Consider the following 25183-nt stretch of genomic DNA (forward strand, 5'->3'; position numbering starts at 1 on the left):
CTGATCTAAATACACAGGTCTGATCTAAACAGCCATGTGGTGCTACCGCTTTTAAAATCTATGAACAATTAAAAGTTCAGATACGTACACAGATACCATAAAGGAAACTTTGCTCTAAGGTCTACACAAAATGAGCCAATCTGGAAATAAATGCAAACCTGGTGGTGAATGCTTCTGTGTTAAAATTTGGTTATCAGCCCGTTTGAATCTAGCTGTTATTTACTAGAGATTTAAAGAGTTTAGGCCGGGCGCGGTGGCTCACACCTGTAATCCCAGCACTTTGGGAAGCTGAGGTGAGGGGATCACTTGAGGTCAGGAGTTCGAGACCAGCCTGGCCAACATGGTGAAACCCCGTTTCTACTAAAAATACAAAAATTAGTCAGGCATGGTGGCGGGCGCCTGTAATCCCAGCTACTTGGGAGGCTGAGGCATGAGAATCACTTGAACCTGGGAGGCAGAGGTTTCAGTGAGCTGAGATTGTGCCACTGTACTCCAGCCTGGGCGAAAGAGCAAGACTCAGTCTCAAAATAATAATAATAACAATTTTAAAAAAATAAAGAGTTTAAAATACATTTTGGAGATGGAACTACTAGAAAATCTCTGCAGAACTGCAGAGCACAATGTGAAAGTCATCAAGATGGTGGAGGGTGGACTAGTGTGAGTCGAAGTTCTGGGCTTCTGTCTAGGCTCCATCACTTCTTAGCATTTTGGTGTTGAGGAGACCACTTAACCCGTCTGAGCTTGTTTCTTTCTCTTTATAAAGAGCAAAATTATACCACAACAGGGTGGCTGTATACATTCAGTGGGATATAGATGAAACACCTTGTGCACAGTAGGCCCTCAATACATGTGAGTTCCTTTTCTCTCCTCTTTGTCTTTTGTTGCCACTAAAAATCTTCTCTAAGCAAACCAGCCTGCTCACTAAATCCAAACCTGCCCTAAACACCTGTGCTCTTGAGCATGCTGTCCCCTCATGTCCCCCTTTCTCTGCGGACACCTGTCAGGCTGTGGACCTCTTGAAAGCAGAGCTTAGGTTGAGTCATCTGTCTTCAGGGCCCGACACAGCACCTAGTTCTGGGACCATCTATCTGACACCTAGCAGAAAGGCAGGAAGAACACTTCCCAGGTTAAAACAACAACAACAACGACAATATCAACAAAAACCTGCAAGCAGAGATGGTCCGATTCACTGGGTGATGATACTTTTATTGGGGTGATGAACTTATTCACACAAAGGATTAGTTAGCCTTTTACCTGTCTAGATCATCTCCTCATCTAGACTGGAACCTCTCTGAGGGCAGGGCCCATTTTGTTGGTTCATAACTGCTCAACTGTAGGTTATAGCTGTAGTCTTGTAACTCCTTGAACTGTGTCTCACAAAGCCAGGTACTCAGGGAGAATTTGCTGATTTAAGGAAGCGAAACACCTGACAAGTCAAACAGCTTGATTTTTGAAACATATTACAAAAGGTAATTTTTTTTTTTTTTGACTGCCAATTCTTTCTTCTATGGGCCAATTCTGGTCTACTTGGGATTATTTAAAGAAAATTAGAAGTACAAGTGTTTCAGATTCCTTCAGGCTTACAATCTAATATTTGGAGTTTAATCTTTTGTTCATTAATAATCTACAAAGGGTCTAAGAAACTCCTAGATATTTTTTTCTTAAAAAGAAAAATAAAGGGCCAGGCATGGTGGTTCATGCCTATAATCCCAGCACTTTGGGAGGCCGAGCTGGGCACATCATTTGAGCCTAGGAGTTCCAGACCAGCCTGAGCAACACAAAACCCTGTCTCTACCAAAAAAACAAAAGAATAATTAGGCATGGTGGTCTATGCCTGCAGTCCCAGGTACTTGGGAGGCTAAGGTGTGAGGATCACCTGAGCCTGAGCCTGGGAAGTCAAGGCTGCAGTGAGCCACTGCACTCCAGCCTGGGTGATGAGAGTGAGACCCAAGAAATAAAGAAGAAAGAGAAAAAGAAAAATAGGAAGGAAGGCAGGAAGGCAGGAAGGAGAGAAGGAGAGGAGAGAAGGAGAGAGGGAGGGAGGGAGGCAGGGAAGGAAAGGAAGGGAAAGGAGAGGAGAGGAGAGGAAAGGAAAGGAAAGTCAGGTCAATAATTGGCTTTCATGCTTTGATTTTAGTCCCACACATTAAAGAAAAAAAAAATTTAAAGGTCTTAGCCTAGTAAAGTGAATGTCCCTAGGCCCACTGGCTATGGGTCCTGCCCCCAGGTGGTTTTCAGTCGTCCCCTTCATGATTCCAGCCGCCATAGCCATCTCCTTCCTCTGGCTCTTCGATACTCTCATTCTCAAAGGAGGCCTCTTCCTCCTCTTCTTCCCGTATTACCTTCATTAGCTCAAGGAAGTTGGGGGGCGGGCCCTGATCCTTCAGCTCCCTAAGCCGGCACCACAGCATCTGGTTAAGAGTGGCCCCAGCCATGACCTGCTCCAGGCGGACCTGGTCTGCAATACGCCGAGGGATGGCGCGTTTCTCCACGGCTCTTCGGAGCAGGGTTTCTAACCGTAACACATAGGCTGAGACTTTCTCTCCTTCCTCCTGATAGGTCTTCAGATACCTCACCTGGGCTGTCCTGCGGCTCTCTAGACTCCCAAACACTTGCTTAAAGGCCTCCAAACACTCTTCTACACTGATGGACGGGTTGTCTGCCTGCACTATGTGCATGAGGTCCAGGGCAGGGCCCCGCAGGCTTTCTGCCAGCCATCTTTTCTTTTCTGCCTCTGTTACTGGCCACTCTTTGACTATCTCCGTGGCCTGTTCCAACCAGACCTCAAAGGGCTCTTCCTCTGGGGCTGGGACAGCACTCCCAGAGAACACTCGCAGTTTCCGGTATCTCATAGGTAGCAGGGGCTGAGGCGCATGTGCCATTGCCTGTCCCAACAAATGGGCCAGTAATTCTGGTGAGATGCAGGGCACTGTGGCTGGAGACACGCCCTCGTGCCCCAGGGCTCGAAACATACCCGAGACTGTCTGCCCCTCTTTTTCTAGAAAGAGGTTCAGTCTTTCAAGAAACTCAGTGTCCTGATTAGGGGTCTTAAAGACCACCTTCCAGACACCCCCCTTTCCCTGGACCTCACTGGGAATGGCCGAGACATCAGTATCTTCCAGAAGCTCTAGTAAGACAGCATTGGCATTCTCCTGCTTCCGGAATATCTTGCCAAGCATTCTATACCTGCCCAGAGACTTTAAAGTCTCCTGAAGGACCTCCTGAATCTCAGCCTCCTCATAGTCCGCCGGTATCCCCGTAACCATCAGTGACTTCTGCTCATCCACACTCATTATCCTGCACCAGTCCTCTAACAGCGCCAGTGCCATTGTCCCAAGAATTGACCCGCTCTGACTCTACCGGCCCCAATTTGTTAGTGGGGCGGCTATGCACTGACTTAGTATTGAAAATATCCTGAATGAGCGTCTAACCTTAGAACCCACCAGTGAATGGGTCCCAGACTAGGTCACTCAAAGACAGTTCCAAAGTTTTCTGGACAAATGACCCTGGCCTCCTCAGTGGCAAGAACTCAGGACTTCTTGTCTTTAGACCTGACCCAGGTGGGCAGGTTGTATCTCAGTTCTATTCTAACCACACCTCTGTCCGCAGCTCTGAAGTTTGGTTGCGGATGATTTTCTCAAAGATGCTGGCAGCCACGTGGCGCTGACCGTTCTCGGATAGTTGAGGCACCTGGGTCAGCTGCTTTCTCCACAGCCTCCTGGTCTCCGATGTTTCGTCTCTCTCCAGTTGGTGGGAAAATGCCTTCCACTCTGGTACCCAGAACTCTTGGAGAGAAGCTTCCCAGCAGGGTGGCTTGGAACCCTAGTGAAACAATGTTCAGTTTTACTACATAGTGCTCTGTTTCCCTGGAAGCATCCATACTCTAGTCTGGAATGGAACTGGGGGCAGATGGGGGTTCTGCTTCACACTGTGCTTGCATTCGTCCCACCTTGTTTGCTTACTGTGACTTTTTTTCTCTTGAGGACTCCAATGAAATCTGGCGTCCCCACCATATGCTCATCAGACCTGTTGATTAATGTCTGAGCCCCAGTTAAGGACAGGATTCAGGGTCTTTGCCATGTGAAAGATGAAATCAGGAGATGGGGCTAAATACCTGTTTATATGTTCCCAAGTGTTCCGCAAGAGGTGAGGAGCTTATTTATTCATTCACCTTTTAGCACAGGAAGACGTCACCCACCTCCACACAGTGGTGTGTCTGGCTCTTAGCTCTAGCCAAGCCAAGCTGCCCTGTTACACATAAATAAGAAGAACAGGTATTTATGCTTCATTAATGTTCAGTAGGAAGACTGTTAATGCACTTATTCAAAAATATGACAATCTTTCACAATACTACTCAGTATTAAGTTGCTTTACCTCTTCGATTAACAAAACTAATTAGGAATCACTCAAACATTTAAAAATAGTTTAATCTAGGTATAACAATTCTGGGGAAAAAAATCTCAGGGCCGACTAAGTTAATTTGGGAATTATGAATTAATTCTCTCTTGTGTCTGGAAGGTTTTGCAAACACACATTTGGGCTTTGCTTTTGCTATAAACAGTAAGTGAAATAGTTTGAATGTTTGTCCTCTCCAAATCTCATGGTGAAATGTGATCCCCAGTGTTGGAGGTGGGGCCTGGTGGGATGTGTTTGTGTCATGAGAGTGGATCCCTTATGAATGGCCTGGTGCCATTCTTGGGGTAATGAGTGGGTTCTTGTTCTATGAGTTTCCTTGAGATCTGATTGTTAAAAACAGACTGGCACCTCCTTCCCCTCACTCTTGCTCCCTTCCTTGCCACATCTGCTCCCCCTTTGCCTTCTGCTATCACTGGAAGCTTCCTGAGGGGTCACCAGACGCAGATGCCAGCACCATACTTCTTGTACAGCCTGCCGAACTGTGACCCAAATAAGCCTCTTTATAAATTATCCAGCCTCAGATATTCCTTTATAGAAACACAAAATAGACTAAGACAGTAAGTTACTAACGCAACACTCCCCAAGCATTTGTTTCTGTTTTTGTTTTTTGAGACAGGGTCTCACTCTGTTGCCTAGGCTGGAATGCAGTTGTGTAAACACGGCTCACTGCAGCCTTGACCTCTCCTGGGCTCAAGCAATCCTTCCACCTCAACCTCCTGACTACCTGGGACCACAGGCACATACCACCATGCCTGGCTAGTTTTTAAATTTTGCATAGAGACGGAGTCTCCCTACGTTGTTCAGCCTGGTCTCAAACTCCTGGGCTCAAGCAATCATCCCACCACAGCGTCTCACAGTGCTGAATTACACACATCAACCACCACACCCAGCCTTTCTTAGCATTTGAACTTTAACCCACCATTTGAGAAAAAAGAAAAAAGGAGGAAGCACACCTATCATTTGTTCTGGAGAACATGTGGGGATTAGAGAACATAAAAAAGTTAGAGTTGTCCAGGCTCGGTGACTCACGCCTGTAATCCCAGCACTTTGGGAAGCCGAGGTGGGTAGATCACCTGAGATCAGGAGTTTGAAACCAGCCTGGCCAATGTGGTGAAACCCTGTCTCTACTAAAAATACACAATTTAGCTGGGTGTGGTGGTGTGCGCCTGTAATCCCAGCTACTTGGGAGGCTAAGGCAGGAGAATCGCTTGAACCTGGGAGATGGAAGCTGCAGTGAGCCGAGATCGTACCACTGCACTCTAACCTGAGTAACAGAACGAGACTCTGTCTCAAAAAAAAAAAAAAAAAAAAAAAAAAAAAAAAAAAAAAAAAATGGTTAGAGTTCCTAATATCTCCCAGTTACTGCTGTGGAGTATGTGTTAAGGGGCTACAATCATTTCCCTCTTGGCCTAAACATCTTCATCAATTCAAATGGGGCCATACGCCACAGTGCTGTCCTGTAACTCTATCAGCAGTGCTCCTGCTGTGGGCACATCTCCTCAGTCATCTGGGAGGTGCTGAAGGCACCAGCGGTGCCAGAGAGCCAGGAGGGCAAAATCCTGCTTCACCCTGTGCCCAGAAGTCTCAGAGACCCGAGACTGCTGACTTCTCCATGCCTGACTTTTCCTTTCTAAAATGTGGGGGCTGTGGGGGAGGGGCAGGTACAGTGGCTCACACCTGTAAATCTAGCACTTTGGGAGGCCAAGGCGGGAGGATCACTTGAGCCCAGGAGTTTGAGACCAGCCTGGGCAACATAGTGAGACCCTGTCTCTACAAAAAGGAAAATAAAAAAATTAGGTGGGCGTGTGGCAGTCGCCTGTAGTCCCAACTACTTGGGAGGCTGAGGAGGGAGCCGAGTGGATAAAGGCTACAGTAAGCTGCGTTTGCACCATTGCATTCCAGCCTAGGTGACAGTGTGAGACTCCGTCTGAAAACAAAAACAAAAATAAAAAAACAACTGGGGGCAACCTTCCTCCCCACTGGGATATTTAGAGGAAACAGGGAATGTAAAAAGATACTGCCCAGGAAAAAGCATCTCTACCGTCTACAGAATGACTGCCATGCTGAAGTTAGGCTGTCTTCGGATGACTCTTCCTCCCAATGTGACCTGCACTGTGACATTCAAATAAAAACATGGCAAAAAAACACCCTTGATATACAATAGGGCCACGGATGGAAATATCTGGATACGGTAGAAACAGAAGAACCTTGTATTTTCTCACATAAAGGGGGTCACAGGACAAGCTGGAAAAGAAGCCAGACTTTGAGGTGGAAGACCCCCACTGGAATTGTTGGATCATTTAACCAAATCCCCAACCTTGGCTATGCGCCCCAAACTCTCTTAATCTGTTTCTTAACCTGGAAAGCAGTGCTGATAAGGCACGCATCTCACAGAGGGGCTGTGAGGAGGAAATGATGTAATTCATTTCCTTGGAATGAAGAAGGAAGCGCTTTTTTCAAAAGCTTTATTCAAATGCAAAGCACATCTGGCGCTAAGTCCAAAATGCGCCCTCTGGTTCTCTCAGCCCCTCCACTCCTATATTCTTCTTCCTCAGTCTCTCTTTCTCATCCGGAGACGCTTTTCCACCTATCACGGTGGGCTGATCTTCAAACTGCGACTGGTTGTGAACCAGATGCAACTCTATTCACCAAACTATCTCTCACAATTGGATGGTGGAGGTGGTTGGTAACCGCATTTAATCCTGGGCTGACAATGGTACTGGATCCCTGGTTACACCGCCCTGCGCGGTCGCCCTGCGGTAAATGGCCTCTCAGCCCAAACCCACCCTGGTTACTGAGCATGCCCAGACCTCCCTCCCGGGCCACCAAAGGAGGGGCACCATTTCTGCAGGATTTTGCCACTGTGGAAAGAGAGGCGGAGCTGTCATCGCGCAGAGGCAGGGACTGATACGCGGAAAGGACGTGGAGATGGGAATAAGCAATGAAGGACCCGCATTGACCGTGTTAGCACACAAATCTAATTGCCCCCTGGTTACTTACCAACCCTGTGGCCGTGGCTCAGCTACCTGCACACACACACCAAGTTCCTACACACCTTTCCCCCGCTTGGCCCCACACAATTCATGGCACTCACAGCCCACATCCTACCTCCTTCTCCGCACCAGATACGCACCCGCACTCACTCCCCAAACACGTGGCATCTGGTAACCTGGGAAACGCCGCGGCGGTGGCGCAGTGCGCAACAGGGGCGGGGGAATCAGGCGGGGCACTGGGGCGGGGGAAGCTGGAGATTTGGGGAGGGGGTTTCTATTTGTTTTTTCGCCTTTTTTTTTTCTTTTTTTTTTTTTGGTGGCGGAAGCAGGATAAACCAAACCGCGACACGTTCCTGCGCCCTTCTTGGCGCAGTGGCGCAGACATGGTCCAAGGCGCCTTGGGCAATAGAGCAGGTCTGCACCCCCTCTCTAAGTCGTGGCACTGGGCTGGAATTCCCGACGGCACTCTTTGCTACACCCCCATAGACCACAGACCTGCGTCTCTCTCTATATTCCTCTCCCATCTGCTATGCCCCTCTGCATTTCTTCCCGCCATGTTGTGTGTCCCCCAACTCCCCCGTCACCCCAACCACACCAAAGTGGATGCACGAAGCGGGAACCTTCTCGTTTCAGTCTCTGCTCCGTGCAGCCTGCCAAGGCGAGTGGGCAAACTGAAGCTTGGGTGTCCAGCGTCTTGGCTGGCCCCCTCCTGTCCACCCTGCGTGTGCTACCCCTTGTTCATCTTCAGTGTCACCCCCCTTCTCACACCCTGAGTAGCCTGGCGCCTGGCTTGTCCCCTTTTCCCATCCATCAGCTCACACCCAGGGTAACGGGGCGGGAGCCCTATCCATAGTGCGCCGTCGCCCCCGGCCCACCTCCGCCATATGACGGGGCAGAGGCGCCTGGACCAGGCAGGTGGAGGAGAGGGGCACTGGGGCCGAAGGCTGCGCCCTCGGGTCCTCACTCCGCGTGCCCTGCCCAATACTTACCCAGGCGCAGAGAGCGGTCAGCAGGCCCTCCGCTCCGCATCCATTAGCTGGTGTTCTGGCCGCTTCACTTCCGGAGCGCGGGGCTAGGGGCGGTGCCGCCCTCCCCTCTCTCTCTCCTTTCCTCCTCTCCAGCCCTCCCCTGCGCGCTGCTCCCCTCCCCGGCGCCGCGCCCCACCCGCGCCTCCCTCCTCCCCGCGCTGCCGGGAACTGGCAGCCTCTCGGCTCCCGCAGCCGCCGCGGACGCCCTCCCAGATCCAACTTTGCCGCTTCCCCGAGCTCGCGCTGTAGCCGCGGGGGGCGTGGGCAGGGAGGAGAGAAGCGGGGTCAGGGGGAGGGACCGGGAGGGTGGGTCGCCGGCTCGCCAGCCCTCCTTCCTTTCTGTGCACCTTGCGGTGGGCGGCGAGCGGCAGCCGCGGCAGCAGCTAGGGGGCTTGTGCACACAGCAAGGGAGAGTTAGGGACTGGCAGACGGACGGACGGACGGCGAGGACCCTCCCTGAACCCCCGAGCCATGGCCGAGAGAAAGCAATCCGGGAAGGCGGCAGAGGACGAAGAGGTCCCTGCCTTTTTTAAAAACCTGGGCTCCGGCAGCCCCAAGCCCCGGCAGAAATTCTGTGGCATGTTCTGCCCGGTGGAAGGGTCCTCGGAGAACAAGACCATCGACTTCGACTCGCTGTCGGTGGGCCGGGGCTCCGGGCAGGTGGTGGCTCAGCAGCGGGACGTCGCCCACTTGGGTCCGGACCCGCAGCCGCCGTACTCGCGGCAGGGCCGGCGCGCCGGCGGGGAGCCATCTGTTGAATCGAGCCGGAAGGTGGAGATCCGGAGGGCCTCGGGCAAGGAAGCCCTGCAGAACATCTACGACCAGGTCGGTGTGGGGGTGGGGGGTGGAGACGGAGGACGGGGCGCGGGGATCGCCCCTCCCTCGCCCCTGAGCCCGGCGCGCCCGCCTTCATGCCCTGCCCTGTACATCGCCTCCCGCATCTGCACGCGCACCCCGCCCTACCCGCCCCTTCTCCGCGCAGGGTGCGGCGAGGCTCAGGCTGGGCGGTGGGCGACCGTGAGCCCACAAAGGCTGCCCGAGTCTCCTTGAGCTTGGGAGGTGGGGGGTGGGCATAGGGGATGGGCTGATCCCTTGCTGGGGCGGGCGGTGGTCGCCTGGGAGGGGATTGGCTGCGGTTCCATTCTTCTGAAATCCTCCCGGGCGGCTTCCGATGGCAGCTGCGACTGGGTGCCCCACCCTTTTTTTGAGGCGGCTCGGAGCGTGCGGTGGAGGCTTTGCGTGAAGGCCCGCGGCTCCCGGGTGGTCGGGAGGGGCGGGGGTTCCGACGGCCTCTCCCCGCAGCCTCCGCCGGCGCCTTCTGGGCTCACGTCCTGAGCTCCGAGGCCAGGACCATGGTCAGCGCCCCCCGGACCGCCTCAGAGCACCGCACCGCCCTTGACTCCTGCTCGCAGCTTGAGAAGAGCCAGGGAGGCCGTGGAGTCGCCCGAGGAAACCGAGACGCTCCTAAATAGCCTATGTGGGGAACAAAGTTCCAATAAGTGTCTCAGCCAGGGTTTCACAGAGCTCTCCCCAAACCGCTATGTGGGAGGCACTTTAGGAACCGGGGAACTAAGTGGATTATGTTCAAAGGGTCAAAACGACAAGAAAAGGGGGAAAACCCCTCGCATTCGAAATAGACTATCGAAGAAGACTAAACCCCCTCTTCTGTGTTAATGGGGGAAACAAAGGCCATTTTGGTCACTCTTGATTTTAAAAAATGTTTGTCACTTTCTGACAAATATGAACAGTGAGCATTTTCAGCGCAGTAATAATCTCACACCACAATTTTCTCTTTATCTGAGTGATCCTTACACTAGTGTAATTCTTTTCCACAGTCTTAATTTCTTAACTGATAATTTACAATGCAAAATGTTTTACCACGTTTTCTGTTTCTCTCCCATATCTCGTGGTAAAAATGAGAAGTCAATCAATGAATGATTATTGATTGAATACCTATCGTGCGCCTTGCTTTGTAGGGCAGGGGGAAGGTTAGTTATACAAAGTGCAAGAGGTTTCTTCTTCTCAGAAGGCTTCCAGAGTAGTTGGGAGTGGTCTATACATATTCAGTGAGGGATCCCACAAGCATTTACATTTGTGTACTTACAGTGACAGCCTTTGAGAACAATGCAGAGTTGGTCATGATGGTGGGGCATGATGTGACTGTTTGCTGATGTGACATAGAGTTTTGACTTTTGTAGGGTCAAGTCTAGGAAATATAAGCCATTTGCTGTCATTTGTAAAAGGCAACACAACTAATAATTTATATCCACCCCCAGCCCTGCCCTCTAATTTGTTCATATAAGGGAGTGTCTCATATCCATATTTCACTATGAGTCAAGCAGAACCTAAACCCAAAAAACTTACTTTGTTCCAAGTGATCAGACAATTGAAGTAAAAGTTTCTAATAATTTAGCTTATACTGAAAGCTGAGTGTGTGTGAAACACTTCCCTATGTGAATACATTGGGTGAGGGCCAAAATCATACAGCATCATGGTTGAGTGAGTAGCCTCATGCATGGCGAGTTGTGCTGGTGATTCTAATGTCCTAGACGAAGCAGTAAAAACAACTGGAGAATAAAGAAGAGATCATGTAAAAAATGGCAGATCAGAGGATAGGGGTGGAAAGTGGCCACCCCTATCATGATAACAGTGAATTAAAATTCAAGTTTGAAAGGCATAGTTTCATCGGGTTGAATAACACTTCTTTTTTCTTGGCCATTTGGAAGCTTAGATGTTTGAAATTCTAAATTGTAAATCTAAGGCACACAGAGTGGGAGATTTGAAGAGAAAAATACCCAAACAAACCGCCAGGCAATTTTAGATTGCAATCCACATTGGCTTCAGTTGCCCAGTTATTAGTAACAGAGGGCAATTCTAGCTTGGCCTTTCTGCAGCACCTTCCCCTGAATTTTCATGTTTAATCTTGCCTTATCATATAAGGCCTATTCAATGAGATTTTGTCATTCATGACTAAGAGGATTTATCTGGATCGGTACTTGCAATGTTTCAATATTTCATGTCTGTACAAAAGGGGAAAGGCTGTGGCTATACATGTGTTTATATTTATAACAATAGTGACTTCTGAAAAGCTCAACTGGCCCACCGTTTTGACAGAATTGACTTGTCATTAGTTAGTTTTCAATGAATGAGCCAGGTGAGTGCCAGCATCTCCATGCATTCTAATTGGAAGCCCTGGCACAGAGAAAGGTGGGGGAGATTGAGAGTGGGTGGATCCTGGGACCCTAACTCACACCATCCCTCCTCTCTTGCAGCTTTATTTGTGTGTTATTAATGTATGGTCAGACGTGGCTTTGCTCAGCTGTTGCACTAAGATGCCTGCTGTTACCCTAGCAAGGCTTTGGGAAGGGAGAGAACAGGCTTCCTTGACCCGCATGCCACATGGCTCATGAAATATTAGAGATGTTGGACATGTGCATTTGCAGGAACTAAATGAAATTATGTTCAGAGTGTGACCCAGACAGCACCAGAAAGCGATGGGTGTGGCTTGACTTGGCATGTCAAATTTTGGCAGAGAGAAAGAGCTGGTATAGTGATTGTGAATGAGGAAAGCGTCTATCCTGTTATTCTCTTTTCCCTATAAGGCCACTTTGGGCTGCAGTGAGGTTACATGGATCACCACTGTGAAAGACTCTGAACCTCTTGGAAGAGAGAGAAGAAGGGCATCTCTGTTGGCCCAATCCTCCCTTGTCAGTGCCCAGGGGTCCTTCAGCCTCTTCCCTTCCTCCTAGGAACTCCCTCTGTTTCACCGCAGACACAGTGTAGCGAGAAGCAGTGGCTCCACCTGGGATACTGGACCATAAGAATGCTTTCCAAAGGGGCCTCTAGGCCCTTTTCCCAGCAGCAAACAACTTATTCAGGCTGGGGTGACAGGGAGTGATTCTCTTCCTCTCCAGGGCAGGTGCCACTGAGTGAACTGCACAGTGCTGCTGAGCTTGACAATGTCACTGAGTCTGTGAAGTGCTTTTTGGTGCTCCCTTCCATCTGGGTCCCCAACCCTTCTCCCTGTGTTGAGTCTCTTCTGGCCCTGGGAGCCTACCGCTGTGCTGCCCTCTAACTGTTCAACATCATCCCCACTCCATTCCCCATAGGATGCCCCTTCTAGACCTTTCTTCTTCCAAAGGACAACAGGTTCTAAAATCACTCTTTGGCCGCCCTTCTCCCATTCAGAATTCTTAACTTGCATTAATCTTAAAGAGAAATTCCAATGATTAAAGCCATCTGCTCCTCAGGCGAATGACTGATGCCCAAGTTGTCCCCAGAGATCCGTGGTTTGGTAACAGACTAGACTGTTAAACAAAACGAATGCGTAGTTAGTGGGGTGTGTGGTGGAGATTTGGAATAAAGGCAATACCTTGATACTTTACAGGTCATATTTGGTTCAAAACAGGAGATATGAGCATTTGTGTGTTCAGGATTCCAAAAAACCTAAGACCCACCTGGGTTCAAAAGGACGAAAGTAGAGGTGGGGAGTACTCGGAGAGGGGAAGGAAATGATGAAAATCCATAATTATTGTTTGCTCTTGATTTCCCAGCTGATTATTTAACTAATCATATAATTAGTTAAATTAAAAAATAATTTTTACATAACCTAAAATTTGCCACCTTAATCATTTTTACGTGTACAGTCCAGTAGTGTTAAGTGTATTCACATTGTTGTGCAACCAATCTCCAGAACTTTTTTCATTCCCCCCAAGCTGAAGCTCTGTACCCATTCAACACCAGCTTCTCATTCCACCTCTTCCCAGCCCCTGGCAACCACCATTCTCTTTTCTGTCTCTGCCAGCTTGACTACTCTAGATTCCTCATATAAGTGAAATGACACTGTTTATGTTCTTTGCGACTGGCTTATTTCACTTAGCATAAATGCCCTTAAGGTTCATCTATGTTGTAACATGTGACAGAATTTCCTTCCTTTTTATGGCTGAATAATATTTCTATGATTAGTTAAATTATAACAAGTCTTTAATGATTTAAAAAGTTGTTGCTCAATTATTTGGCCTGCAATAATTAATTGTGGGAGGAAGGAAGAAGGATTAGATTTGGGATGAAATAGGCCCCCAGGTCTGGGGCCTACAACCTAACCAGAGGAAAACTCCTGCCAGCTAACCCATCTACCATCTTTCCCCTTGGAGCTCAAGGATGGAGAGGAGAACTGCTGTCATTGAACCCCAGTGACAACTTCTGGTCATGACCTTTGCATGGTTGCATATGCAGTGTTGTGTGGTTCACAAACTCATGGCTCTGTACCATGGAAATGAAGGTGAGGCTGGGGAGTTTTTCTAGCCTGGTAAAGACAGGCCACATATTCCAGGGTCCTTTGGTGCAAGCATCCCTCTCTACTTTCTTGAGCAAGAAGGGGAAGTCAGAATTGATTATGGATTCAAATGTATACCCTCATTGAATGTCAGAACTTGCAAGAGACCTAACGATTGTTTAATTACCTCATTCTAGAAGTGAAGAAAGTGGTGTTCTGAAAACTACTTCATTCCTTGGAGCCCAGGTGATAGTCCCAGGACTGGGATAGAGGTCTCTTGTTTTCAGTCCCACTGTGGTCCTCTACCAGTAAAGCTGTGTTATTTATGTAGCACTATATAACTCTAGAATGTGCTTTTAAATTCTAGATTCTACGTTTTAGAATGTTTAGAGTATATTGTTCTATTAATAAAACCTTGCCCCAACACTGTCTGATACAGGCATTATTTATTTTCTGTAAATAAGGAAACTGAGATTTAGTGATATTTACTTGCCTAATTCCTAAGGTCTTGCTATTCAGTAAGTATGTAAACTAGGATTTGAACTAATATTTCCTAATCTAGTATCATATTTCTTCCAATAGTCAATTCTGTGGCTCAGTTACACTGCCAGAGATATGTAGTAAACGTAAGGGTACAATTTAATTTTGCAGGCAAAATATTTTACATCCCATTAAACTCCGTATTTTCTATGGGGTAAGTCCTGTGTTAAATGCTTTGTATGGACTATTTTATTAATTCTAAGATGACTCTACTAAGTAGGTGTTACTTTTATTCTTATTTTGCAAATGAAATATATAAAGGTAAATGCAACTTGTAAAATGATATGGTTTGGCTGTGTCTCCACCCAAATCTCATCTTGAATTGTACTCCCATAATTCCCACATGTTGTGGGAGGGATCCGATGAGAGATAATTGAATCATGGGGGCGGTTTCCCCCATACTGTTCTCATTGTAGTGAGTAAGTGTCACAAGATCTGATGGTTTTGTAAGAGATTTCCCCTTTTGCTTGGTTCTCATTCTCTCTTGCCTGCTGCCATGTAAGACATGCATTTCACCACCTGCCGTGATTGTGAGGCCTCCCCAGCCATGTGCAACAGTGAGTCCGTTACACCTCTTTTTCTTAATAAATTACCCAGTCTCAGGTATGTCTTTATTAGCAGGATGAGAACAGACTAATACATAAAGCAACTTAGGGCTTGAACCCCAGGGATATGTGACTAGAGAGCTTTTTATATATCACTCTGATATATACTGATTTGCTTTTGATATTAATTATTTTTTCTCATTTTATCTCCAAAGAATGTATTATTGCAAAAAAGTTCTGAATGCCTATTTTTTTTTGTTGTTGTTGTTTTGTTTTGTTTTTTATTTCAGTATACTCTTTGGAGCCATTTATAAAATGGACTGTTGATTTGTCTTTATGAATGTGCCCTAAACTGCTAACACTCTGTCTATCATTTTTTAAAACATAAGAAATGTCTTCAAATATCCCTGGGACACAAGTCAACTGTGACAGTATGAATGACATGCTTTTCTAAGATTAGAAATTAGAGCAATGTGATGACAGTGTAATTTTTCTACTTGATGTAAATCATTGTCTTAGTCAGGCTGTGATAACAAATTACCATGACCAGGTGGCTTGAACAAGAAACATTTATTTCTCATGGTTCTGGAGATTGGGAAGTCCAAGATCAATACGCTGGCAGATCTGGTATCTGGTGAGGGCCCACTTTATGGTTTCCAGATTGCTGTCTTCTCCTTGTGTTCTTACGTGGTGGAAGGGGCCAAGGGAGCTTTCTGGGGTCTCTTTTATAAGGTCACTAGTCCTGTTTATGAGGGCTCCACCCTCACGGCCTACGCACCTTGCAAAGGCCCTACCTGCTAATACCATTCCATTAGGGGTTAGGATTTCAACATAGGAATTTTGGAGAGGGGAACACAAACACAAAGTCCATAACAATCATGAAATACAAGCAAATGAAACTAATGAAAGAGTCATCAATAAAAGCATTGGCAGGTAGGACTGACGGACACTTGATTTAGTCGGTTGCAGCTGGTGGTAACCTAGTACCATAGGTACTGCACACAAATACTGTCTTGTGTGCAAGTGCCTAGTCTTAAAGGTGGTTTGTGTTTGTTTTTGAGAATACACAGATAAACTGCGTGGGCTCTGATTCTGACGGCATCCTGCAGAAAGCACTGAGTAAAGCCAGCTGGTAGTACTGGCTCTGCCATTGACTGGCCATGTGACCTGCACAGTCATCTAACCTCAGTGGTCATTGTGTTGTCCTAGGAATCTCTAATGCTCTTTCTATCCATTTCCACTGAAGGCTCTGAAAGAAAGTTATGCTGCCCATGGCTGTTTTTTTTTTTTTTTTTTTAATAATCGAGACAAAATTCACATAACGTAAAATTCTCGTTTTGGCGGCTTTGAAGTGAACAGTTTAATGGCTTTTACTGCATTCACAATGTTGCATAACCATTTATGTTTAATTCCAGAACATTTTCATCCAAAAGAAAGCTTGTACCACTAAGCAGTCACTTTCTTTTTCTCACTCCTCCCAGGCCCTAGCAATCACTAATCTGCTTTCTGCTTTTTTTTCTGAGTGGATTTACCTGTTCCGGACATTTCATAGACGTGGAACCATACAGTACATGGCCTTTTGTGTCTGTTTTTTTTTTTTTTCACTTAGTATAATGTTTTCAAGGTTCTTCTATGTTGTAACATGTATGAGTACTTCCTTCCTTTTCAGGGCCAAATAATGTTCCATTGTTCTGTATGTATCCTATTCATTGGTTTTTCCAATTAGTTGATGGACATTTGGTTTGTTTCCACCTTTTGGCTATTAGGAATAATATTGCTATTAACATTTTTTTACAAGTTTTTGGTTAAACATATGTTTTCAAGGCCTGGCACCGTGGCTCATGCCTGTTAATCCCAGCCAAGGTGGGCGGATCACTTGAAGTCAGGAGTTCGAGATCAGCCTAGCCAACATGGTGAAACCCCATCTCTAACTGAAAATACAAAAATTAGCCGGGCACGGTGGCACAAGCCTGTAATCCCAGCTATTCAGGAGACTGAGGCATGAGAATCGCTTGAACCCGGGAGCCGAGGTTGCAGTGAGCCAAGATCGTGCCACTGCACTCCAGCCTGGGCAACAGAGTGAGACTGTCTCAAAACAAACAAACAGTTTTCAGTTTTCTTGTGTTCTGCCTAGGAGTAGAATTGCTGGTCATGTAATAACTCTATGTTTAGCTCTTTGAGGAACTTCCACACTCTTTTCTATAGAAGCTGTACCATTCTACATTCCCACCAGCAGCATGTGAAGGTTCCAACTTCCGCACATCCTGGCCAACACTTGTTATTTTCCTTATTTTGGTTATAACCATCAGGTGGGTGGGAATTGGTATCTCATTGTGGCTTTAATTTGCATTCCCTAATAACTAACAACGATGAGCCTCTTTTCTTGTGCTTTTTTGGCCATTTGTGTGTCTTCCTTGGAGAAATGTCTATTTAAATCTTTGTCAATTTTTTTCAGCTGAGTTATTTGTCATATTGTTAAATTGTATGAATTATTTATGTATTCTAGATACTAGGCCCTTATCACATCTATGTTTTGCAGATATTTTCTGCCATTCTGTGGATTATCTTTTTTGATGGTATACAAAAGTTTTAAATTTTGATGAAATCCAATTTATCTATTTTTTTCTTTTGTTGCTTATGCTTTTGGTATTATACTGTCCCCGGCTGTTCATAAAACTGCTGGATCATCTGAAATCTAGCAAAGGAGTTCCAGTACCTAATTTCCTAGAATCATATTCATGTAGCTAAATCCTTGAGGAGGTTTGAAATTCATTTAGAATAGCATTTGTAGTAGCTCAGTATTCTTGAGCATTTTGTGCACTGAATAAGCCGTGTTCTTCTATCTGAAGATCTTGTTCATATTTTAAAAACTCCTTCTTTGTGTGTGCATATATATGAATGTATACAGACATATGGGTATATATGTATATATATATATAAATTTTTAATAAAGTTTTAAATTTGCTTTCTAATCCAATGATTTGGGAGTGGCAGGGATGGTGTTGAGGAAGGCAGCAACCAACAAACTGAGTTTTACACTAATAAATTTAAACTGGGCCGGGCGCGGTGGCTCAAGCCTGTAATCCCAGCACTTTGGGAGGCCGAGATGGGTGGATCACGAGGTCAGGAGATCGAGACCATCCTGGCTAACACCGTGAAACCCCGTCTCTACTAAAAAAACAATACAAAAAACTAGCCGGGCGAGGTGGCGGGCGCCTGTAGTCCCAGCTACTCGGGAGGCTGAGGCAGGAGAATGGTGTAAACCCGGGAGGCGGAGCTTGCAGTGAGCTGAGATCCGGCCACTGCACTCCAGCCTGGGCAATAGAGCGAGACTCCATCTCAAAAAAAAAAAATAAAAAAATAAAAATAAATAAATTTAAACTAATAAATTTATTTTAAACTAATAAACTAATAAAATAAATGAGTTCAATTAAAAAATTATATTGTAATAGCATACACATAACATAAAATTTACTGTCTTAACGATTTTAAATGTACAGTTCGGTAATGTTAAGTATAGTCACATTGTTGTGCAACCAGTCATCAGAATAATTTTCATTTTGCAAAACTGAAACTTTGTGCCCATGAAGCAGCAACAACTCTTCATTCCCCTCTCCTCCCAGCCCCTGGCAGTCACCTTTCTACTTTGTGTCTCTGTTGGTTTGACTACTTTAGGAACCTCATGTAAGTGGAAGCAAAGAGTATGTGTCTTTTTTTGACGAGTTTATTTCACTTAGCATAATGTCCCCAAAGTTTGTTCATGTTGTAGCATGTGTCAGAATTTCCTTACTTTTTTTTTTTTTCTTTTTTTCCTTAAGAGACAGGGTCTTGCTCTGTCACCCAGGCTGGAGTGCAGTGGTGCCATCATAGTCCACTGTAACCTCGAACTCCTGGGCTCAAGCAATCCTCCTGTCTCAGCCTCCCAAAGCACTGGGATTACAGGCATAAGCCACTGCCCCGGCCCAGAATTTCCTTTCTTTTTAAGGCTGAGTTTAAAAAACAAGACTGAAGATATTCTATTGCACGTATAGACCACATTTTGTTTATTTGTTCATTTATTCATCAGTGAACAATTGGGTTGTCCATCTTTTAGCTCTTGTGAATAATGTTGCTATGAACATGGCTATGCAAATACCTATTTGGGACCTTGCTTTCAATTCTTTTTTTTTTTTTTTTTGAGACGGAGTCTTGCTCTGTCGCCCGGGCTGGAGTGCAGTGGCCGGATCTCAGCTCACTGCAAGCTCCGCCTCCCGGGTTTACGCCATTCTCCTGCCTCAGCCTCCGGAGTAGCTGGGACTACAGGCGCCCGCCACCTCGCCCGGCTAGCTTTTTGTATTTTTTAGTAGAGACGGGGGTTTCACCGTGTTCGCCAGGATGGTCTCAAACTCCTGACCTCGTGATCCGCCCGTCTCGGCCTCCCAAAGTGCTGGGATTACAGGCTTGAGCCACCGCGCCCGGCCTCAATTCTTTTGAGTGTGTACACGGAAGTGGAATTGCCAGATAATCTGATAACTATTTAATTTTTAAAGGAAACTACTATACAGTTTTCCACAGTTGTTAAACCATTTTACATTCCCAACAACAGTACTCAAGGTTTCCAGTGTCTCCACATCCTTGCCCATACTTATTTTTTGGTAGGTTTCTTGTTTGTTTGGATAGGCATCATCCTACTGGATGTGAGATGGTGTCTCATTGTGGTTTTGTTGAGCCTCTTTTCACAAAGGATTATGTCCTTTGCTGAACAGACATTCTGATTTCAATTTTTATTTTGTTCTTTTTTAAAGAAATAATAACGAAAGTACCATGTTTATTGTAGATGACCTTGATAAACAAATTTTTGAAAAGAAAAATCATCCATAGTCTTACTACTTAAAAATAACCACAGATAGTATTTTGTTGCATTATATTTTCCAGGCTTCAAATTTCCATTAAAAATGAATGAGGGCCGAGCATGGTCACTCACACCTGTAATCTCAGCACTGTGGGAGGTCGAGGTGGGTGGATCACCTGAGGTCAGGAGTTCGAGATCAGCCTGGCCAACATGGCAAAACCCTGTCTCTACTAAACATACAAAAATTAGCCGAGCATGCATGGTGGCGTGCGCACCTGTAATCCCAGCTACTTGGGAGGCTGAGGCAGGAGAATCGCTTGAACCTGGGAGGCGGAGGTTGCAGTGAACTGGACTGAGATTGTACCACTGCACTCCAGCCTGGGCGACAGAGCGAGACTCCGTCTCAAAAAAAAAAAGAGAGGGAGAGAGAGAAAATTACTCTTTTGCAATATTCCTGACATCACTAGATATTACAGTTCTTGGTGCTATTTCCCAAGTTTAGAGGTGTTGTTTGATGGTTTTCCTATCTGTGTTCATATTTCAGACTGTGATTTGTAAAAATTATGTTAAAAATTAAAAAACATTTTAAAGTCATCTGCTACATATTTTTTTCTTAGTTTTCCTCTAATTTTTAAATGGCTTTGATCTCTTGACATGCAAATTTAAAATTTACAAGTTGATCCATCTTTTCTGACATATTTTTTGCCTTTGTAGTCATTCTGACTTTAAGATTATATAATTATTTACCTGTGCTTTCTCCTAAAATCTTTTTGAGTTTCATGAGTTTTTAAAATAGTTTTTTGGGTTGTTTTTGAGACAGGGTTGTACTCTGTCATCCAGGCTGGGGTGCAGTGGCATGATCTCGGCCCACTGCAACCTCCGCCTCCCAGGTTCAAGTGATTCTCCTGCCTCAGCCTCTTGAGTAGCTGGGATTACAGGTGCGTGCCACCACACCCAGCTAATTTTTTGTATTTTTAGTAGAGACGGGGTTTCACTGCATTAGCCAGGATTGTCTCCATCTCCTGACCTCGTGATCTACCCACGTTGGCCTCCGAAAGAGCTGGGATTACAGGCGTGAGCCACCGCACCAACTCTGGGGTTTTATATTAATTAGCAATAGGTCATGTTATTGAACTCGCTCTTGGCTCTAATAGTTTTCCATTGATTCTTTTTAGACAGTTTTATTATCTGTGGCTAATAATAGTCTTGTGCGTTTTTTGCCAATGGCTTTATTCATCATTTCTCTTCCTTGTCTGATTACATTTACTATAACTTCTAGAACCATGGTGGTAATATTAGGGTTCCCTGTTTGATTTCTGACTTTGATGAAAAGGCCTCTTTTGTCATTGTTTGAAAGCGATGCTCTCTATCATGTTAAAGAATCATCTTTTAATTGCTACTTGAGCATATTTTCAATGTCCTTCAGTGAGTGACCACCAGGAACACACCTGTAGTTGAACCAGTTGGGTTTGTGGCTTGTTGCAGTGACCCCCCTTGGTGTGTTCCATGGGGGATCTATGGGGCGCCTCTGTCCAGGGGTGTGAGAAGGACCTGGGCTTTGGTTGGGTGATTTTGGAGGCCCAAGGAAGTGAGGGTGCCCTCTGGGTTGGGTGATATCAGAAAGTGGGGACAATCCTATGACTGGGCATCTCAGTGTGTCTTCTGCAGAGCAGGGCAGATGAGACTGAGGCTAACGCTGTAGTTGACAAAGAAGCAGTGATCACTGCTATTAGTTACAGTGGGGGAGTTTGGCATTTTGTGGCTTGAACCAATGTTCAGATTTTATTAAATCTGACTGGGGAGTGGGCTAGTTCTGTCTTGGTCCATCCTGGACAAGAGTGGCCTGGCTGCTGCTGACGGGCCCTGAACTCATTTCTGTTCAACAGGAGAATGCCCAGCCCTTGCTGTGAGTGGCAGATCAGCTCTTGGTGACTTTTTTGTTTCTCAGTATGCTGTTAAAATCAGGGATTGATGTGATAAGTTATATTGTCTGGTGTTTTATTTTTGTTTTAGAGATACCTTCCTACCCTCCATTGAAGATGCTAAATATTTTCCTGAAAGTTTTTTTTTTAAGGATGATCTCTCCTATCCCTTACTGTGTAGTAATTTTTCATAAGCTTAAATTTTTTCTTTTGTATTAATCTTCAATTCAGATGAAATCCCTTTGGAATCCATGTTTTCGGCAGAGAAGTGTGTAAATTGTCTTTGGCCCTACTCTGATGACATATATTGGTCATTTCAAGCACCAGGTCCTTGTCCAATTCTTTTTTTCTGGTTCAGAGGTTTCAGGTTTGGGTTTTTACATGCACCTTTCAAAAATAAATTGGGAGGTGGTTGCCAGCTTTTTATGTTGCCAAATAAGGACCTTAAAAATTACCACAATATTATTTCATAAAATAAATGACATCTTAACACTGACATCATAAAGGGAAATTAATCCCAGAATTAAAAAATATGTACAATTTGGGCTTTATAAAAAACTAAATGTATGGTTCTTATTTGTCTATTTTTTTTTTTTTTTTTTGATAGAGTCTGGCTCTATTACCCAGGCTGGAGTGTAGTGTAGTGGTGGGATCTGGGCTCACTGCAACCTCTGCTTCCCAGGTTCAAGCAAGTCTCGTGCCTCAGCCTCCGGAGTAGCTGGGATTACAGGCGTGCAACACAGCACCCCGCTAATTTTTGTAGTTTTTAGTAGAGATAAGGTTTCACCATGTTGGCCAGGCTTGTATTGAACTCCTGGCCTCAACTGATGCGCCTGCCTCGACCTCCCAAAGTGCTGAGATTACAGGCATGAGTCTCCGCGCCCGGTGTCTCATTGTGACCCAGATTTATGAACACTGCCTCAGACAACCTAGCATCAGCTGCTAGAGCAGCACTGGTGAGGTGACACCTCTGCCTCTCCTTGTCTGCCCCGTATCCTGCTTCCTGCACAGTCCCTTTCCAGGAGCTGTGACTTCTGTTGAAGAGAGAAACAGGGCCCCTGGCAGACTGGTATGTGCAATTGTTTCAAAATGCACCTGGGATCAGGTATGGTGAGACACACAGATATGTAAATGACTGTCATAAAGAAAGAAATGGGCCTGGCACAGTGGTTCACACCTGTAATTCCAGCACTTTTGGAGGCCGAGGCGGGTGGATCCCGAGGTCAAGAGATCAAGACCATCCTGGCCAACATGGTGAAACCCTGTCTCTACTGAATTTACAAAAATTAGCTGGGCATGGTGACCTGTGCCTGTAGTCCCAGCTACTCAGGAGATGGAGGCAGGAGAATCACTTGAACCCAGGAGGCGGAGGGTGCAGTGAGCCGAGATTGCGCCATTGCACTCCAGCCTGGCGACTAAGCGAGACTCCATCGAAAAAGAAAAAAAAGAAAGAAATGAATACTCACAGATCCCTGGAAACAGGAGGCACTGAACACAGTGCAGCACCACTCGGGAAGCACCACACTGGCCAGGAGGCAGAGGGAGCCAGGGGAATAGGTGGCCAAGAGCCCTTATTGTGGTTTCTGGGAAGGAATAGGAGAGGAGGGGTAAACAGGTTTAGGGTGGCTAGTTTGGATAATGTTGATGGGCCCTGGAGCATAGTGGCTGTCCCTAAACGTCTGGTTCCTGACCCTGGGGTGATTAGGGTAGGTGGATATTGGCCCTAAGTTTAAGAGTTTCCTGAAGGAGAAGGATGGAGTGTGAGCTCTGGATTAGTTGGTTTGCATATGAAAGACATGCCACCAAGAGAGTCATTTTATCATCTCTAGGAATTGGTTAGCTTGGGAGGTGCAGTCTCTCCAGGGTTGGCAAGGCCTCAGATGTCAAAGCATCAGAAAAACAGAATAGAAAGGCATGATTCATATGGCACTACTGGCTGGCAATAGTAGGCCTAAGATCAGTATAAGATTCTGGCCTTAGGTTGTCTGTTGGTCTAAGTTTTACAAAACTGTTGGGCATGTTCCTGTTTGTATGATCTTCATTAATATTTTAGTTGGAGTGTTGTACATGGAGCGGCTGGCCAAATTACTTTTTCATTTATATTTATAAATTTAGAGACAAGATCTCTCTCTGTCTCCCAGGCTGCAGTGCAGTGATGTGATCATAGCTCACTGCAGCCTTGAACTCCTGGGCTCATGTGATTTTCTTGAGTAGCTGGGACTATACGTGTGTGCCACCACACCCGGCTCATTTTTAAATTTTTTTGTAGAGACAGGGTCTCATTTTGCTGCCCAGGCTGGTCTCAAACTCCTGGGCTCAAGGGATCCTCTTGCGTCAGCCTACCAAAGGGCTGGAATTAGGCATGAGCCACTGTGCTGCCTGTAATTTTTCTTTTAAAAACTTGATGCATATTCAGAGTTATAGTCACATCACTAAAACCAATGGAGTCCAAAACTGTCCATTCAACTGCTGGATTTTTAAATTTTAACTTTAATTTTTTTTTAAATTTTTTAAATTTTTTTTATTTTTTTAGGAATGAATTAAATGTCTTGCAGGGCATATGATTATGCCAAAACTGGTAATGAAGATGGCTAGAAAAGAATCAACTGGGGCCAGGTGCGGTGGCTCACGCCTGTAATCCCAGCACTTTGGGAGGCGAGACCTGCCTGGCTAACATGGTGAAACCTCGTTTCTACTAAAAATACAAAAAAAAAAATTAGTTGGGCATGGTGGCCTGTGCCTGTAATCTCAGCTTCTTGGAAGGCCGAGGCAGGAGAATCGCTTGAACCTGGAAGGTGGAGGCTGCAGTGAGCCAAGATTGTGCCATTGCACTCCAGCTTGGGCAACAAGAGCGAAACTCCCCCTAAAAAAAAAAAAAAAAAAAAAAAAAAAAAAATAACGGAAAAGGAAATAAACAGCTACCATCTACAACTCTGTTCACTAAATCTCCTCCAATTTCAGTGACAGAATTAGCAAAGCAGGATTTCCAAGTAAGGTCAGCTTTACCTTCTTCCCATGAGATCATCCTGTAACATTGAGCATTGTAATCACTGTGTTGTCTTGGCTATCTTAGCTTCATCATAGCACACCAGCAAATGTATATCTTTGCCATATTATTTCTTGTAATAACATTCAGTTGGTCCGTGACATTTTGGTCACATCTTAATTGGATGTGGACTTTGAAATTGTCATGAGGCATTCAGGAATTAAGTCTGCATGAAGTTACCCAGGCTTAGAACCAGAGAGAGAAATGTGCAGACGTTCTACAAATTCCTCAATTTCCATTAGGACTCTGGACTGTTTTTAGGACCCTTTAAAAAATTTAACGTGATCACCAGTCATTTCTTTGTCCTTCCTTCTGGCCATTTAGTTAGGTAAGAAGATGTACTTCTGTGAGGAAACCATTCCAATGCTGTGTTTCAAACTTAATTCTTGAGATTTCCTGGAATGTCACTGGAGAATCCGGTGTGCAAAAGATTAGGATGAGTTTCACCAGTTATAGTAAGTTTTTTGTGGTATACCAGATGGTGGCTTTAGCAAATCACCTGTTTCTTTTAGATTTGCTTCCTCATTTGCAAAGTGGGTATCATGACCTGTTCCTTCTTATGCACTAAGTCTAGACAGGGAGGTCTT

General features: G+C 45.6%; 2 protein-coding genes across 2 annotated transcripts in view; one reads left to right on the forward strand and one right to left on the reverse strand.

Annotated features, from left to right (window-relative positions):
• Positions 1–2234: 2234 nt before the first annotated feature.
• Positions 2235–3329, reverse strand: PNMA2 (PNMA family member 2). Its single transcript, XM_010378136.2, has one exon. The coding sequence runs from the start codon at positions 3327–3329 to the stop codon at positions 2235–2237; it is 1095 nt and encodes a 364-aa protein (XP_010376438.2).
• Positions 3330–8908: 5579 nt separating this feature from the next.
• DPYSL2 (dihydropyrimidinase like 2) overlaps positions 8909–25183 on the forward strand; it is a 145766-nt gene continuing 129491 nt past the window's right edge. Inside the window, exon 1 of the mRNA XM_010378134.2 lies at positions 8909–9262. Within this exon, the coding sequence (XP_010376436.1) occupies positions 8909–9262 (354 nt within the window). The remainder of the gene's footprint in view (positions 9263–25183) is intronic.

Source organism: Rhinopithecus roxellana, chromosome 9 (genome assembly GCF_007565055.1).
Source record: "Rhinopithecus roxellana isolate Shanxi Qingling chromosome 9, ASM756505v1, whole genome shotgun sequence".
NCBI classification, from domain to species: Eukaryota; Metazoa; Chordata; class Mammalia; order Primates; family Cercopithecidae; genus Rhinopithecus; species Rhinopithecus roxellana.

What these genes read in the sequence shown, in the direction of transcription:
- PNMA2 (XM_010378136.2), bottom strand. Translation starts at nt 3,329, where the DNA reads ATGGCACTGGCGCTGTTAGAGGACTGGTGCAGGATAATGAGTGTGGAT.